This window comes from Pristis pectinata, chromosome 1, assembly GCF_009764475.1.
Source record: "Pristis pectinata isolate sPriPec2 chromosome 1, sPriPec2.1.pri, whole genome shotgun sequence".
Lineage (NCBI taxonomy): Eukaryota > Metazoa > Chordata > Chondrichthyes > Rhinopristiformes > Pristidae > Pristis > Pristis pectinata.
In genome coordinates, this window is record NC_067405.1 from 79,878,451 (window position 1) to 79,897,160 (window position 18,710).

Consider the following 18,710-nt stretch of genomic DNA (forward strand, 5'->3'; position numbering starts at 1 on the left):
AGTTACAGAGAAGGTGGCAGAAGCGTTGGATAGGGCAAAGGAAATATCTGTGATAGGGTGAGGCCAGGGTAAATGGGTAAATGGAACAATTGGAAGTGGATTCTGCTTCTTTGTCTGAATTACGTGTTGATAATAGCAGGGCTGTGGGACACGCCCAGCAAGTCAGGCAGTACTAATAGAGAGAGAAAAACAGAGCCAAATTCATAAATGGATGACTTACAGCAGAAGTGGCCACTTCTGACCCAGACAGAGCAAGTGAATATCAGTTCAATATTGAGTCCAGAAGGTTTCACTTGCTAAGTGGTGGTGAGTGGAATTGAACATACTGCAATCATCAGCACACAACCCATCTTCTAACTTCATAACAGAAGGAAAGTAATTGATGAAGCAGCTGAAGATGGCTGGGCTCTGTACCTATTCTCAGCCTAATGTCTTGAAAACAGATATTAGGCTTACCAGTCAATAATTCCTTAGTTCTCTCACTCAAATTTTTTAACAAGCTGTGTCACATGGAGTCTTTCATTCTCAAGGAATATTTGGTGAATAGAGAAATTTTGTAAGCTTATACTCAGAGTATCTATAATCAGCCCTTGGTTGTCAGGATAGTCAGCATGGCTTTGTGTGTGGTAGATCGTGTTTAATGAATCTTCTAGAGTTTTTCGAGGAGGTTACCAAGAAAGTAGATGAAGGAAAGGCTGTGGATGTTGTCTACATGGACTTTAGTAAGGCCTTTGACAAGGTCCCACATGGGAGGTTAGTTCAGAAGGTTCAGACACTAGGTATCCATGGAAAGGTTGTAAACTGGATTCGAAATTGGCTGTGTGGGAGAAGACAGAAAGTGGTAGTGGATGATTGTTTCTCAGACTGGAGGCCTGTGACTAGTGATGTGCCTCAGGGATCTGTGCTGGGACCATTGTTGTTTGTTGTCTATATCAATGATCTAGATGACAATGTGGTAAATTGGATCAGCGAGTTTGCTGATGACATTAAGATTGGAGGTGTAGTGGACAGTGGGGAAGGCTTTCAAAGATAACAGAGGGATCTGGACCAACTGGAAAAATGGGCCAGAAAATGTCAGGTGGAATTTAATGCAGACAAGTGTGAGGTGTTGCATTTTGGAAGGACAAATCAAGGTAGGACATACACAGTAAATGGTAGGGCACTGAGGAGTGCAGAGGAACAAAGGGATCTGGGAGTTCAGATACATAATTCCCTGAAAGTGGTGTCACAGGTAGACAGGGTTGTAAAGAAGGCTTTTGGCATCCTGCATTCATAAATCAAAGTATTGAGTATAGGAGTTGGGATGTTATGGTGAGGTTGTATAAGACATTGGTGAGGCCAAATTTGGAGCATTGTGTGCAGTTCTGGTCACCTAACTATAGGAAGGATATCAGTAAGATTGAAAGAGTGCAGAGAAGATTTACTAGAATGTTGCCGGGTCTTCAGGAGTTGAGTTACAGGGAAAGATTGAACAGGTTAGGACTTTATTCCTTGGAGCGTAGAAGAATGAGGGGAGATTTGATAGAGGTTTACAAAATTATGAGGGGTATAGACAGAGTTAATGCGAGTAGGCTCTTTCCACTTAGATTAGGAGAGATAAGTACGAGAGGACATGGCTTTAGGGTGAAAGGGGAAAGGTTTATGGGGAACATTAGGGGGAACTTCTTCACTCAGAGAGTCGTGGGAGTGTGGAACGGGCTGCCATCTGATGTGGTAAATGCGGGCACACTCTTAAGTTTTAAGAATAAATTGGATAGATACATGGACAGGAGAGGTCTGGAGGGTTATGGACTGGGTGCAGGTCAATGGGACTAGTGGAATAAAGTTTTGGCACAGACTAGAAGGGCCAAATGGCGTGTTTTCCGTACTGTAGTGTTCTATGGTTCTATAATACTAGGAATAGTCGATAATCAGGAGTTGGCAGCCACTCTAATGAGAACGAAGCATCGAAGGTTTTTCATTCTGGAAAACATCACCTCTTAGCTCTGCAGCAAAATTAGTGCCGGGAGAAGAGATTTGACATTTGATTTTTTTCCACTGTTAAAAAAAAATCCTTGAAAACTTCTCATTTCCCTTCTACAACAACTTTTCTTCGGGCTGCTGGATCTACACCACCTCACCAAGTGGTCAGTATCCATGTAAAATATCAACAATGAGTGTCGGCTTGCCACTGGAATGTGAAGGGTCCTTAAAGTGCCTCGATCCAGTTCTTGTCCAATCTATAACCACAAGTGTTTTTTTCACTGGGTTCTGCTGGCAGTGAACAGCATTGGCTTATCATAGGCTCATGAAGCCATTCAAGAACCTGACCCAGCAATGACACATCCCATTGATTGATGAGGGACTTTGGCCTGCTGATTTAACACCACATGGAGATCATATCAGATTGTTGCTGTCTACCTAATACAAGGAAATATGATAGACAAGTAGAGTTGAGGTTGAAGATCAACTTAGGGGCAGAACAGTGGCACATCTATTAGAATCACTGCCTCATAGCTCCAGAGACCCAGGTCCATTTCTGACCTCAGATGCTGTCTGTGTGGAGTTTGCTTGTTCTCCCTGTGACCATGTGGGTTTCCTCCAGGTGCTCCGGTTTTCTCCAACATCCTAAACACCAACAGGTTGCTAGGTCATTTGGCCACTGTAAATTACAGTGTAGAATTACAGTGGCCTAGTGTAGAATCCGGGCAGAGTTGATGGGACTGTGAGGAGAACAGAATGGGATGAGTGTAGGATTGGTGCAAGTGGGGCTTGATAGGCCTAAGAGCCTGTTTCTGTGCTTTGTGACTCCATGATTAAAGTCTTATTGAATGACGAAGCAAGCTTGTGGGGCAGTGGGCTTTCAGCTGTGAAAGATTGCCAATTGCTGCCTGGAATACAAGTAAATCACCATTAAACAATAGCCAAAAGCTGCAGATGCTAAAGTAAAATCGGGAAATGCTGGGAATACCAAGCAAGTCAGGCAGCATAGGTGGAGAGAGAAAAACAGAGTCAACGTTTCAAGTTGCTGACCTTTCAATGAATATGCTGCTGAAAAGTTAAATCAGGGCTAAACTAAATTTCAGTCATTATGGCAGAAGATGTAGTACAGTCCACAAATGCTGTCAACTGCAATTTGTAACATTGCTCACCAGATTTTCAGTGAGATAATAACTAAAATATCTTCTTCTGATTTTGACAGCCTGTCTATTTAGTGAGATTCAACTAAACTGAGATAATTCATTACAATCACATTTGGTTGGTTCTTTTGTGCCACTTTGGAAGAAATTAAACTGATTGGTAAATTGGTTTATTATTGTCACATGTACTGAGGTACAGTGAAAAACTTTGTTTTGCATGCCATCCATACAGATCATTTCATCACATCAGTGCATTGATGTGTACAAGTATGTGTACATAGTACAAGGGAAAACAATAACAGAATGCAGAATATAGTGTTACAACTACAGAGAGAGTGCAATGCAGGCAGCCAGTAAGGTGCAAGGCCATAACAAGGTAGATTGTGAGGTCAAGAGTTCATTTTATCATACTAGGGGACCATTCAATAATCTGATAACAGCGGGATAGAAGCTGAAGAATTTTTTAAAAATTTAATAGAATTTAAGGTACAAGAAGTTTAAAGCTTAAATACTTACCTCATCTAAAATATGGCCAACCATTAAATGTATTGTAAGGTGACATGGAGGATTATCTTTCTCATATGCCAGGAGAAACAAATCTGTTCCATTTAAGTAGTCAACGTCATATGAACAGCCCGATTCAGAGGCAGTGACTGAAGGACATGGTTGTACTACATTGTGTTAAGGCGTCATCTTCCCAGTTACTGATGTTCCCCCATCTTGCCTTCCCCAAACTACCATGGTGGTGACATGGCCCTTGCATCTCATTTTGGTCTCTTCTTCTTCATTTACTTATTTATTCCTGGCATGTGAGTACTTAGGTAAAAGCCACCATCTATTGCCCAGCCCAAATTGCCCTGAGAAGGCCCTGGTGAAGTTGAGATGCTGAGGTGTTGGGTGGCCAAGGCAAACCCAATTCAGCCAATTTAGCAATGGACATTGAAGCCACCACCCAGTGAATATTTTGTGCCCATGCTGTCCTCTGTACTTATTCCATGTGTTGCTGAACATAGAGGGATGGTTCATCTGCTGAGGGAGAATGGGAACTGCTTTTCTTGTCCATGTTTTAGAACAACAAGAGACTTCATGGAGTTCCAATGTGTGTTGACCTAAGGACAATTCTGGTGGGGAAGGATATACCTAGGGGTGATGATGGAAGAATCCATCACTTTGGCACCACAGCTAGCCACTGGATGGTGCAGCTTTCCTTACTTGCTCATTGTACCAGGTGCCCCATGTGTTGATGAGAATAATTTTGCAGGGTCCACTGGGTTGGATGAGCCTTATCTGCATTCTGTGTATTAGTCAATACTAGGTGGCCTAGCTGGTTTTAGATTTACTTTAGCTTTTTTTATGGCAGTTTTTGATACAACTGAGGGGGCTTGTTGGGTCATTTCAGAGGACAGCTGAAAGTCTGCATTTACACATAGGCCAGCCTAGATGTCATCAAATACTCCAACTAACTTGCACAGATGTACTGTCGAAAGTATCCTGACTGGTTGCATCATGGTCTGGTACGGCAACTCGAGAGCGCAGGAATGTAAGTAGCTACAGAGAGTGGTGGACTCAGCCCAGTGAATCATGGGCACATCCCTCCCCACCATCTAAAGTATCTACATGAGGCACTGCCTCAAGAAGGCAACATCTATCATCAAAGATCCCCACCATCCAAGCCATGTCACCTTCTCACAGCTACCATCGGGCAGGAGGTTCGGAAGCCTGAAGTCTCACACCACCAGGTTCAAGATTCAACCATTTGGTTCTTGAACCAACCTGCACAACCCTAATCACTACCTCAGTGTAGCAACAATATGACCACTTTGATCACTTTGCACTACAATAGAGTTTTTTTTTGTTCTAATTGTGTTCTTTGTATATATTGTGTATAATTTATGTTTATGGTTTTCTTGTGAATGTTGTGTATCTGATGCTATGTGCCTGTGATGCTGCTTTTTCATTTCACCTGTGCATATGACACTAAACTCAATGTTTCACGTTCTTTCCCCAAAAAGTACTTAGTGAACCAAATGATTTCAACAACAGTCTGGTAGTTCGTGGACACCATTACAGATACAAACTTTTATTTCTGATCTCTCAGCTGCCATGGTGGGATTGAACTCATGTCTCTCAATTATTAATGCTGGCCTTTGGATTACTAACATCCTCTGACATCTTCTTCAAGCATCTCATCTGTTCTTCTCCGCTTGGCTCTCTTCTCTCTCAGAGAAAGCAACTTCTCTCTCATCCTCAATGATTTCAACCCCTACATTAACTCGCAAAATATGTCACCTCTGATGTTTCTACCCTCCTATCTTCACTTTTGCTCTGTTTTCCCCCGCTTATCCTCTGCTGGTATATTTATAATAAACCTTACCATGTTAAATGGCCTCTCTACACCCATTGGCTGAATCACACAAAAGGTCACTTTTATCCCTAACAATCCTATTTCTGCATCCATCTCTGGAAGAACTCTCCAAGGTTATTTACAACATTTCTGTAGGTAGTGACAAGCTCAGCAACAAGCTCACCTCCACCTCTGATCCCCAGCTTCCCAGTAAAACCATTGATCTTTCTCACCTGGCTCATTCTCATGTCTCCTCATCTCCCTTCCCTTAAATCTCAAGGTTGCAGACAGTCCATTGTAAACAACTTGCTTAACAATTCGTCACCAGTTCCGGCTGGACCACACCCAGCACGAGTGGGTCCTACTGTGCCTAAACTATTCATCATTGCAGGATCCAGAACATCAAAGTTCTTTCTTTTCTAAAAACCAATCTCCCCTACTTCCTGCACCCTCTTCTGAACTCAGTTATCATACTTAAAAGCTCCTTGCACTAAATCTCATCCTTCTTAAGCTATATGCAGCTTTTGAAATGGTGACTGTAATGCTAAAGTTCTCTTCCTCTGATTCATCCAATCCCATTCCCACCTACCCAATTGTGTCAAACAATCTCTTGCAATGGTTCCCCTTCCTGATCCTACACTATTACCTTCCAGGATCTGTGCTAAATCCTTCCTATACCTCTCCGCTGCCCTTTGGCAATATCATCTGAGAAGACAACATCGTTTTCCACAAGTAGACCGGCGACATGGAGTTTAACCGCACAAAAACTTTCCTCAGCCCCCTAAACCCTCGGACTAGTCATAGCATCAATGATTATATGAGAAGAAGAATCCTCCAACCAAGTATTGGATTGACCAAAGCCATCTTCTATGGTCCCCACTTAAGCTCCATTCATAAAAAAATAAGAATATGAGAAATACAGGACCTTCTGGCCCTCCGTGCCTGCTCCCCCATTCATCAAGATCATGATTGATCTACCTCAGCATCATTTTACAGCACCATCCCAATAATCCTTGATTCCCTTAAATTTATTGATCTCTAACTGAATACATAACTGAATAATGAACACATCGACTGAGCCTAGAAAGGGAAAATGAGTGAGTGGAGGCCTGTGAGTGTAATGTTACTCAGCGCCACCTGAAACTTTGTGTCTAACTTCAGTAAACAGCTTCTGAATTAGCATATGTTAATATTTAGACATTTTTAAATCTCACTGATATCTTTACTTGTTTAAATATATTTGGTTACATTTACAAAACAGTTAATTTCAAATGGATGTAACACTTCTTTCTCTTGGGTGTTCTGTGTGCTCTCAGAGTGATGTTTTTTTTCCCTAAATCACAGGATGTTCAGTCAGCTGTGCCATTTATAGTGAAAGCAGAGAAGCCTCGTCCATCTTCAGTGCACCATCATCATCACTACTCTTCCCAAGGACAACCCACAGTACATCCACCTCCTCTCCCACCAATAGGACACCCACTGTGGGCATCTATGCTACATTCCAACCCTGTGGCACATCACAACAGCCTGCAGCCTTCAGTCCAACACCTGATGGGTCCCACAGTGACACTCCCTGCCTTACAAACGTAAGTGAAGTTTAGGACAATACTCTCAATGCAACTCCTACATCTTCCTTTCACACTTATTTGTATTCCTTTTTGTCTTCAAGACAAAATTCCCTACTTCTTCCTGGGTTGTACTGTAACTTCAAAGGGGTTTGACAGGAAATTCAAACAGAAAATGTTGGAAATACTTAGCAACTTCTGTGGAGACAGAAACAGTTTTCTAACTTTTCCCAATTCATTGACCTAAAACGTTTTCTCCACCCACAGACGTAAGATTGGCAGTAAAATGTGACAAAAGTAAGACAAGGGGGCAGTAGGTGAGTGGGTGCCATCGAGAGATTCGTTTCTCTCTTTTCATCTCATTGTAGTCAACGGGATGACTTTGAATGGATTTCATAACAAATCATAGAGTCATAGAGCATGGAAACAGACCAACTGGTCCATGCTGACCAAGATTCTCATCTAAGCTAGTCCCACTTGCCTGTGTAAGTGTCTTTTAAATGTTGTTAATGTACCTGCCTCAACCACTTCCTCTGGTAGCTCATTCCATATACTGACCACCTTCTGGGTGAAAAAGTTGCCCCTCAGGTTCCTATTAAATCTTTCCCCTCTCACCTTAAACCTATGGCCTCTAGTTCTTGATTCCCCAACCCTGGGAAAAAGACTGTGCACATTCACCCTATCTATGCCCCTCATAATTTGAAACACCTCTATAAAATCACCCCTCATTCTCCAAAGTTCAAGTGAAAAAAGATCCAACATGCTCATCCTCTCTCTGTAACTCAGTCCCTCAGTCCTGGCAACATCCTCGTAAATCTCCTCTGCACTCTTTCCAAATGAATGGCTTCTTTCCTATAGCAGGGTGACCAAAACTGAGATATTTGATCATTCTGAACAGTGGCACTGACATCCAAAATGTTCGTGTACTTATGTAGCTAGTGTGCTTTGCACTGGTGTTGCCATGTGAAGCAATATTTGTCATTCCCCTAGCTGACAGAGTAACACTGACGGATGAATCAAAGTAAACTGGTTATTATTAGCAACAAAACTGAACAATGTCAGTGTCGTCTGTTTGGGAGTCAGTCACATTTATCAGTACCTTCCATACCACTGGAGCAGGGCTGTGTAGTGGTAAAGAACTGATGCTGACATGATTTCTGCTGAACTTTTCAACAGCAAGGCTGTAATTGAAGAGTTTATGTGTCTGGAGCAGCTATTTAGTGGGATCAGGTTTGGTCTCTTACATCAAAATGAATTGCCCAAGTACAGCTGACTCCTGGCTACCATTGCTAGGAATTGATTGAAGTCTCAGCACTCTTCACCCTGAGCTGCAGAATGTAGCTCAGGAAAGTGCCCAGGTAGTAATCCGATGGCTGGGTCCAGCTTTCTGGAAGAATTGAGCACAAAAGCCTGAAGCCCATGAAGAGAGCCTGGAGCGGCCAGTGTGGTAGTGGTCCAGTGGCGGGGAGGGAGATGAATGTGGGGGGGGGGGAGGGTGGATTAACCAATTAGATCTTTCCAACTGCCAGTCTAATCAGGGTTACACAACATTGTGGTACAAGCACTTGAGCAGCGTCTAGCCATGGAGCTTGTTTCTGAAGTGGGTGTTTTAGGGCAGCCTTTCCAAGCTGCCACTTGACATTTCTATTCCTATCCTACATACCTGGCACAAAACAAACCAATCACAGCCCTTGACTCACTGCTAGCGATTGCTTGCTGGGCCACCTCATTAACATTATACCTGGATAATGCTGAGATGTCATGCAGAGGGCTGTAATACTAATTTATGTGAATAACTAAGCCATATGTGGACAATACAAGGTGGTTACAAATATGATTTTGTAGAATTTTTCATGTTATGTGATATCTAAATAATAACAGGCAGTGGTCTAAATAATAATGATGATTAATAATGGAATTATTAACAAGGAAATGGCAGATACTTTAAACCAATGCTTGCAGCAGTCTTCACAGTGAAGGATTGAAAACATTTCAAAGCTTATAAAGTTTTGAAGAGGAGGGAAGGATTTGTAATGATCCCTATCAAGAGGAATTAGCAAACACTAATGGGACTAAAAGCAGGTAAGTTGCCAGGACCCAATGACCTGCACCCAAGGGTTTAAAGGAAGTGGCTACAGAGATAGTGGAACCATTGGGCAAAATTCTTTAAAACTCACTGAGTTCTGGGGGGGGGGGGGGGGACCACAAATATGTCACCCTTGTTCTGGAAGGGTGGGAGACAAAATGTGGGAAACTATTGGCCAACATCTGTTGTTGGCAAGACGCTGGAGTCTATAATCAAGAAAGAAGTAGTTAGGCTTAATACAATCAAATCAGGTCAACAGGGTTTTATGAAAGATAAATCTGCTGGAGTTCTTCGGGGATATAATGAGCAAAGTTGATAGATGGGAACATGGTGTATTTCGATATCCAGTAGGCACAGGATGCAGCATAAAAAGGCTAGTGTACAAGACAAGAACTTACCATATCGGGGTAAGTGTGTGGATATAGATTGAAAGATGATTATCACATAGAGGACAGAGAGTTGGAATAAATAGGTCTTTTTCAGACTGGATGGATGAAACTAGTAGATTACCCCAGGGATCAGTTCTTGGCCCTCAATCTTTTACAATTAATATTAACGACCTGAGGAGAGGGGAAGGGTGTAAGTCATCCAAATCTGCTGATGACACGTAGGTAGGTGAGAGTGCATGTTGCAATGAGGATATTTGGACTCCGCAACTGGATATAGATAGTTTGAGTGAACGGGGGAGAACTTGGCAAATGACATTTGACATAGGGAAGTGTGAGGTCATGGACTTTTATAAGAGGAACCTAAAGGCATATGTCTACCTAAATGGAGAAAGCTGTAAATGAGTTGAGTACAGAGGGATCTAGGTGTTCTTGTGCATGAATCACAAAATATTAGTGTGCAAGTACAGGGAATTATTAAGAAGGCAAATGGTATACTGGTCTTTATTGTGAAGGGGCTGGATTTTAGAAGGAGAGATTGTCCAATTGTTGCAATTGTCCAGGGTGTTGGTGAGGCCAGATCTGGAGTTTAAGAAAGGACATATTGGCATTGGCGGCAGTTCCAAAGAAAGTCATGAGGCTGATTCCTAGGATGAAAAGGTTGTCCTATCACCAACAGCTAAAGAAGTTAGACACGTAATCTGTGGAGTTTAGAAGAAAGAAGGATGGTCTTATTGAAACATATAAGATCCTAAAAGGATATATGTTAAGATGTTTCCACCAGTGGGAGATTTCCAAACCAGGGGACATAATTACAAGATTAGGCAGCTGCCATTTAGAACTGAGATGTGTAGGAACTTCCCACAGAGGATGGTGAGTCACTGGAATTCTCTACCTGGAAGGTTTGTAGATTAATGGGGACGTACCTGGCTCCATCTATCCATCATCCTCCCCTCATCTGGTTCCACCTAACACCTACCAGCCTCTTGTCTCAGCCCTCCCTCTCTCCTCTCTATACTAGCTATCTTCCCTCTACACTCTCAATCTGAAATGTCACCCATCCCTTTGCCTCCACAGATGCTGCTTGACCTGCAGAGTTCTTCCAGCAGTTTTTCTCTGTAGATCACTGGGGTATTTAAAAAGAAAGTAGATACATTTTTTGAAATTGAGGGTCATGGGGAACTGACACTGAAGAGGAGTTGAGGCCAAGGGCAGATCAGCCATGATCATGTTGAATGGCAGGGCAGGCTGGAGTGGTCATGTGGCTGACTTCTGGTTTTATTTCCTTGAGATCTTGTGCTCTTGTTAGAAATGGTCATTCAGCTTATTGCCGTGGAAAGGAAAACAGGGTTATCACTTCATGTCAAAAACCCTCTGTCAGAATAACTTGTTTTCTCTGTTTCCCAATTCCGATGAAAGGTCTTCGACCTGAAACAGTAACTCTGTTGCTCTTTCCCCAGATGCTGCCTGACCTGTTGAGCATTTCCAGCATTTTCTGTATACCAGATTTGCAGCATCTGACGTTTTTTGATTTTCATCTTGTTGCTGTTTGTGAGATTTTGCTGTCCCTGCAACAGCTGGAACATTAATTTCTCCTGTATTTGTTGCACTAAATGGATGTAGCGCTGGGAATAAATGGAAAGTCAGCAAAAAAGCAAACAAAACTGGGACATCCTTGCTTTAAGAACTCATCATTGTAAACTTCAGACCCACATGTATCACAGACACTGCCGCTTACGATACAGGCAGTGGCTACTTGAGGCTGTGGTAGTCAAATAGAGTGGGAGAAGGAATACAAAGATGGGGAAGAGAGGGATAACAGCAAATGGATCTCCCAGAGGAGAATGGAGCAGGATAGTTGTTCCCTGTGACCGTGAGTGGTCTTGAGTCCCCACAGGCACTGGCATCTTGGGGACTACAGGTCAGTGAGCACCACCAAGGATTGCCACCAACCAACTTGTACACAAATAAAGATCAGTGGGGATGGTTTTTGACACAAAAATATTATATCCCTAAGGCCCGATTTAGATCATACCTGTTCCACTGCTTTCAGCAGGGTTGTTGTACCCGTGAAAGGCCACAAGCGGCAACTTTTTAATGCTGTTATTGTCAGTAAGCCTTGAATCAGGTGAGTGAAGCACTATGGAGAAGTAATCTCGGTGTGAAGCAGTATGGAGAAGTAATCTCGGTGTTTGGGGGAATTACTCCCAGTATAATTTCCTGATAGGTGGGACGAACAGGAAATGGGGGCAAATGCTTCAAAACATGCACTAAGTCACTTCATGCCTGCCATTTGCCCACAAAAATGACACAGATGACTGTTGTTCTAATTCAGCTTCTTGCTTAATGGTTCCTGCATTTACTCACAAAGCATCAGTGACTACCCGATAAATAATTCAGTGGAGACACACAAGAGATTGCAGATACAGGAATCTGGAGCAACAAACAATCTGCTGGAGGAACTCAGCGGGTGGAGCAGCATCTGTGGAGGGAAAGGAATTGTCAATGTTTTGGTTCGAAACCCTGCATCAGGACTGAGAGCGGAGAGGGGAGATAGTCAGTATAAAGAGAGGGGGAGGGGTGAGGCAGAGGTGATTGGTAGACTGAGGATGGGGGGGGGTGTGTTGAAGGATGACAGGCAGATTGAACCAGGTGGGGGAGGGGGAGGAGTGGAGTTGGGAGAATAATTCAGTGAATAACACAAATAATTCAGTGGATGCTTCATGCCTGGGGAAGTTTTGACAGATGCTTTCTGAGATAATATTAACAAAAGTTCTTTCTTCATTTGAAGGGAATTAGTGGATGGGACTTCCTCCCGGATGCCTCCTGGGTTATAAGTACAGAATGATACCAACCTGAAGGTAAAATTACTTAAGTAACACCCACTGCATATCATTGCTTGTCTAATGCACCAGAGCTTCCTGCTACTGTAATGCACCTGGGGAAAGGTATGCTGCCACTCTCTGCAGCACTGATGAAGATTGGTCCACGAGGACCAGAGCTAAACAGGAGCTGCCTTTGGGAGCAAGTGGGAGTCCTATTATCCAATGGGAGTAAAAACATCAGGGGGTCTGAGAGTAAATAAACCCAACGTTATTGGAAGCCAGTGTATCTATGAGTGGAATATAATTTAAATAAAATGGGTCCATTTGCTCACTGCCTGCAGCTTTCTGTATGTACCAGTTTTGTCAGGGCCTTGCCTATCAACCGAGGTTCTGCAGCTGACAGGAGATAGTGCCCAGGAGCACGCTGGAAGAAACAACATGGTCCCATATGATTCTCAAACTCAGACAGCTTGCTTTTCATCAAGAGAGCCAGCCCAATATTGGCAGGACCAGGGTCATTGCCTTGTCCCCTCCACAAACTCCATTCCCACACCAGTGACTCCATTTCTTTCACTGGACCAGGACATCACGAAGACAGCCTATGTGACCAGACTCTGCTCCTCCCTCAGCTCATCTGCTGATATAAATCCCACAAGAGAGGGATGGTGGTGCGGCAGCTCGAACTGCTTGCTGCCTCACAGCTCCAATGACCCAGGTTTGTCCGTGTGGAGTTTGCACATTCTCCATCTGACTGCATGTGTTTTCCCCCAGGTACTCAGGTTTCCTCCCACATCCCAGAGACACATGGGTTGGTGGGTTAATTGACCACTATAAATTGCTGATACATAAATTGGTAGAACCTGGAGGGGGAGTTGATGTATGTGGGGAGAACAGGTTACTGGAAAAATTGCTCTGTGAGCTGGCATAGACTCAATGAGTTGAGTGGCCTCCTTCTGTGTTGTGAGAAAATATGATAGTTATCATGCATGCCTAAATCTGATGACTGCAAGGCAATGCTGGTCTCCCTTGTTCTACGCTTCACAAACTTGAGGTCACATAAGATCCCATTCACTTACCACTTTTATTCTTACCAACCTACACTGGCTCCCTACTATGCAACAGCATGACATTAAATTCTCCCTCAATTTTCTAATCCCTCTATGATTTCACCTTTCTTCAATTTAAGCCTCTTTCTTCATCAATATTTAATTGCTCTGCACTGGGAGCCATGCCTTCAGCTGCCAAGGCTCTGGGATTCCCTCCCTAAACCTCTCTCTTTCTACACCCTCCTTTAAGATGCTCTTTTAGACCTGCCTCTGACTATGCATTTTGCCACCTGCAATCATGTCTCCAATGTGGCTCCTTGTCACATCCTCATATCTCCCTCTGGATCATGACCCCAGCATTAAACATCACGCTGTTGTCTTAATGTTTCTTCATCTGCATGAATATCAAATTTTGTATAGCATTCCTATAACATACCTGGCACCATTTTTACCATATTAGCAGCACTGTATAAATTGACAAATCTGGTACATGCAGAATGTTTACTTGGATTGGCTGCAAGGGGCCTTCTCAAAACTTTGAAATTGTATACTGAAAAATAACAAACATTGAAAGTTGTTTGAGCGCATCTATTTTCTAGTCTTCTCTGGAAGGAAATTGGTTGAAGCTTTCAGAAAAATAGTGGCATGCCAGCAAAAAGACATTCAAAGCAATTTCTTTGGAGGTTCCAATGAAATTCTCCCACAGTTCTGGCCAATATTTATCCTCCTTTGCTGTTTTTTAGAACTGGTGTGGGCATATTATAACATTTACCACAATCCAAAATATTTTGTTGGATGCAGGAGATTTGAGACCGCTTGATTATATGAAAGTTGCTGTATAATTGTAAGTTCTTTTCCTAAAGGACAGTTTGAATTTGTTTTCTGGTTGTGGTGTTCAATGAGGAAACCAACACATTTCAGTTCACAGAACCATACAGTACAGAAACAGGCCCTCATGGCCCACCTTGTCCATGCCCACTATGATACCTATGTATGTGAATCCCATTTGCCCGCATTAGGCCTGTACCCTCTACTCCTTTCCTATTCAAGCACCTGTCCAAATGCCATGTAAACATTGTATTATCTGCCTCCACCACCTCATCTGGAACCTCAATCCAAATAATCACTACCCTCTGTGTAAAAAAAACGTACCCCTCAGATCTTTAAATTTTACCCCTCTCACCTTAAACCTGTGCCCTTTAGCTTTTGACTCTGCTGCCCTGGGTAAAAGATTCTGATCATCTATCCTACTTATGCCCCTCATAATTTTGTAAATCTCCATAAGGTCACCCCTCAGCTTCCTAAATTCCATTGAGAATAAACTCAGCCAAACCAATCTCTCCTTATAACTCCAGCTGTCCATTCCAGGAAACATCCTGCTGAATCTTTTCTGCACTCTCTCTATTGCTACCACATCCTTCCTGTAGTGTGATGACCATAACTGTACACAGTACTCTTTAAGTGCAATCTAACCAATCTTTTGTGTAACTGAAACATGATGTCCCAACTCTTACACTCAATGCCTTGGCCTATGAAGGCAAGTGAACCAAATGCTTTTTTCACTACCCTATCTATCTGTGTTGCCACTTTCAAGGAGCTGTGAACTTGTACCCCAATATCTCTCTGTACATCAATGCTTCTCAAGCCCCAGCCATTTACTCCATATATTCTCCTGGAATTTGACTTCCCAAAATGGATTACCTCACACTTGTCTGGATTAAATTCCATCTGCCACCATCCCACTCAACTTTCCAGCTGATCTACATGCCACTGTATCTCTGAACAACCTTCTTTGCTAACTATGATTCCATCAATTTTCATGTCATCTGCAAACATACCCCCTACGTTCTAATCTTTTATGTATATTTTAAACAACAAAGGTCCCAGCACCAATCCCTGCAGTTACAGACCTACAGTCAAAAAAACACCCATCCACCACTGCCCTTCGTCTACTATCACCCAGGCAATTTTGGATCCAGTTCCCTTGGATCCCTTGTACCTTAACCTTCCAGGCCATAAGCCTTGTCATAAGCCTCACTAAAGTCAATATAGACAACATCTACCACCTTGCCTTCATTGATCTTCTTGTTTACTTCCTCAAAAACAAAATCAGATTTGAGAGACAAGATCTCTCCTGCACAAAACTGTACTGACTCCTCCTAACCTTTCTCTGTCTTTCCAAGTGAACATAAATCCTGTCCCTTAGAATCTTCTCCAACAACTTACCTACCATTGATGTAAAGCTTCACCGTCCTGTAGTTTCCAGGCTTATCCCTACTGCCCTTTTTGAACAAGGGGACAACAAAGATGCAGAAATCTCTGCCAGGACCCCAGCATCCTTTCCCTTAGCATCCTGGGATAGATCCCCTTTGGCCCTGGGGATTTATCTACATTAATGTGCTCCAATATTTCTAACACTTCCTCCTTCCTGATACACGTGCTCCAGAATATCAGTGTACTCCTCCCTTGACTCTGCAGCCTCCACATCCTTCCTGGTGAATACCGATGAGGAGTATTCATTTTGATACTCGGTCATATCCCCTGGCTCCACACATTATCCTTCTGCCCCCTGAGGGGACCTATTTCTTCCTTAACTACCCTTTTGTTTCTAATATAATTATAAAAGGTTTTAGAATTCTTCTTGATCCTACTTGCCAAGGTCACTTCATGGCCCCTTTTTGTCCTAATTTCTTTAATTTTTTTTTCCCTTGTTCCCTATAAACCTCATGTGACTCATTTGATACTAATTTCCTATATCTGACATACGCTTCCTTCTTTTCCCTGATCAAACCTTCAATGTCCTTTGTTAACCAGGTTTCTCTAAACTTACCACCTTTGTCTCTTACCCTTACAGGAAACATGCTGACACTGAACTCTCGCTACCTTGCTTTTAAACACTTCCCATTTATTCGGTGTTGTATTTCCCTCTAGCAGCTGCTCGCAATCTACTTCTGCCAGGTTCTGTCTTACATGATCTAAATCTATCTTCCCCCAGTTTAGGATCCTAACTCAAGGACCAAATTTATCCTTTTTCATGACTACCTTGAAGCTTGCAAAATATGGTAACTGTTCCCAAAAGGTTCCTCCACAGATAAGGTAAAGTACAGCCCCCACCCTGATTTAATTTATGGTTCCTTTAGGTATATACACTTTTAAACTGTTAAATTATATAAAACAACATGGCAGTTTTTGTTTTCAGCTCAGGAATGCAGTGGATTAATATCACTCCAGCCAGCAACTTAAATCTTGGAAAATGGGTTCTGATCATGATCCAACAGTTGGAGTGTGGACCAGAGCAATTTTAATGGAAATTTATGTCAGTTTTCAGTGGATAATAGATGATATGACTGTACAAATACAAAATGAGAAGGCAAATTTTTAAATATTTTGGTAACTCCAGAAACATAAGTAGCCCTTATGTAGTCCTATTTATTCTGCTGAATGAACAGAAGCCCAACACAAATACACCACATATGGGAGACCCCCACGTTACCGGGGGTTGCATTCCTAGAAAATGTTCCGTATCGTGATTTTCCTTAACGCAAAGCTGCGTCATCTGCACACGTGTCAAGAAACATGAGTAGAAAAAAAATTGCGTATATATTTATTTACTTTCCCCCCCACACATAAACTCTGAGAGAGCAAATTTTATTCCATATGACAAATTTTAGGATAGTGAATTGTGAATTCTGTAAGGGCGAATTTTTTGTTTACGTGGGGGGTTGCCTGTATTCCTATCCTACTGTGTAACACAATATCTCAAACATAACTTTTATGTTGTGAAATAAACCAAGCTGCACATTTTCCATGAAGTTTTCCATCCATTTGCTCACCCATCAGTACCAACCATTCAACCGAAACAATGATAATCCATTCATGACTGTTTTTATTTGGACTAGGTTGAACAAACCAATTTTTTTTTTAAATCAACATTTATTTTTATTTTAGCTTAAATTTGTTGATGGCACAAGATATTTGCGCCTTTGTCTCCACATCAGCTAAAAAGGCAAGTCAGCCTAATCCCACATCCCAGTTGCTGATCTGTGCCCTAACAGGATACAAAATATCCAAGTAAATGGTTAAATGCTGCTTTGGTCATGCTTACAGACAGTGAGTGCTGGACACACATCAACCGTAAGAGCAAAAGAATCAACTCACCCTTTAATAATCTCTTTAATAATAAGAGATATCCAGGCCCCTCATAATCTTATAGACTTCAGTTAAACCTTTTAGTTTCCTGTTCCAAACAGACCACAGGTTATCCAGCCTTCTCTTGGAGCTAAATTTCCCTTGTCGGGTAAACTTCTTTGTATCCTCTCCAATATAACTGTATCACAACTGCATGAACAGAGTTCAGAATTTAACAAAACAATTTACACACCCAAGAAGTCAGTGCTGAATACATTAAATGTTTATTAACAGATCTTTATTTTTGTTGTAGAACTGTATATTTACTTTTTCAATTCGTTATTATTTTATGGCCTTTAAAAGGTGCCAATGCTAAACATAGAGAATAAAATCTCTTCATGTTTGAAAGGTGCTTTGTATTTTTGGATTCATTTTTATAACAGCACATCTAGGATACTCCTGGAAAATTAATTGCAATGGAAGTAGTGGCTGTTGGGGCTGGCCTACTGCATCTATCCCTGGACAAATAAACCAGAAAACAAGAGTTCAAATCCCGCTATGGCAATTTGAGAATTTGATTTCAGATTTTAAAATTCTAGAAAAAAACGTTGGTATGAGAAAAAAAGACCATGAGGCTGCTGGATTTTTATAAAAAATCTTTTTTGTTTGCTATTGTCATAGAGGAAAAGAAACCTGCATCATTACTTGCTGTGGGAATTATGACCCCAACCTTATGAAGTACCCCAGCCTTATGAAGTGCCCCAGCACATCACCCAGTTGTTTCAAATCATGAGAATACAGTGGCTCAAGAGGCCCCATGACCAGTATAATAGGGCAAATGGAGACAAACAATAAATGTGAACTTGCCAACAACATCTACATTCCAGAAATCATTAATAAAATATAACTGCACTTGTTTGAGGTACAGGTTAGTTTGTAGAGGTAGTATGACCACAGCCTCAGTCATCTTAAAATAGATGGCTCAATTTGAAATTACATACGTTTTAAGTTCAGATATGGCTTGTCTGGAATCTCCCGAACAACCTATTTGTTGAAAGTAGGATCTAACTAAAGAAAAACAATTAGGGAAGCACTAATGGAAGCAGGCACTAAATGGACAATGTTATTTACTAAGGAAAGGATGGTTGGTGAGGGGAATAAAAAAAGAACAAAATTATGAGCATAATACAATAATCTTTAAATATAAAAGG

The 18,710-nt window shown here is 41.9% G+C and overlaps 1 protein-coding gene across 1 annotated transcript in view; it reads left to right on the plus strand.

The window, feature by feature from the left end:
* The window catches only part of zgc:112416 (uncharacterized protein LOC550509 homolog), a 99,521-nt gene extending 80,835 nt beyond the window's left edge, over positions 1–18,686 (plus strand). Inside the window, exons 10-12 of the mRNA XM_052011903.1 lie at positions 6,808–7,049; positions 12,292–12,361; positions 16,571–18,686. Coding sequence (XP_051867863.1) covers positions 6,808–7,049; positions 12,292–12,337 — 288 coding nt within the window. The 3' untranslated portion in view covers positions 12,338–12,361; positions 16,571–18,686. The remainder of the gene's footprint in view (positions 1–6,807; positions 7,050–12,291; positions 12,362–16,570) is intronic.
* The last annotated feature ends 24 nt before the right edge of the window (positions 18,687–18,710 follow it).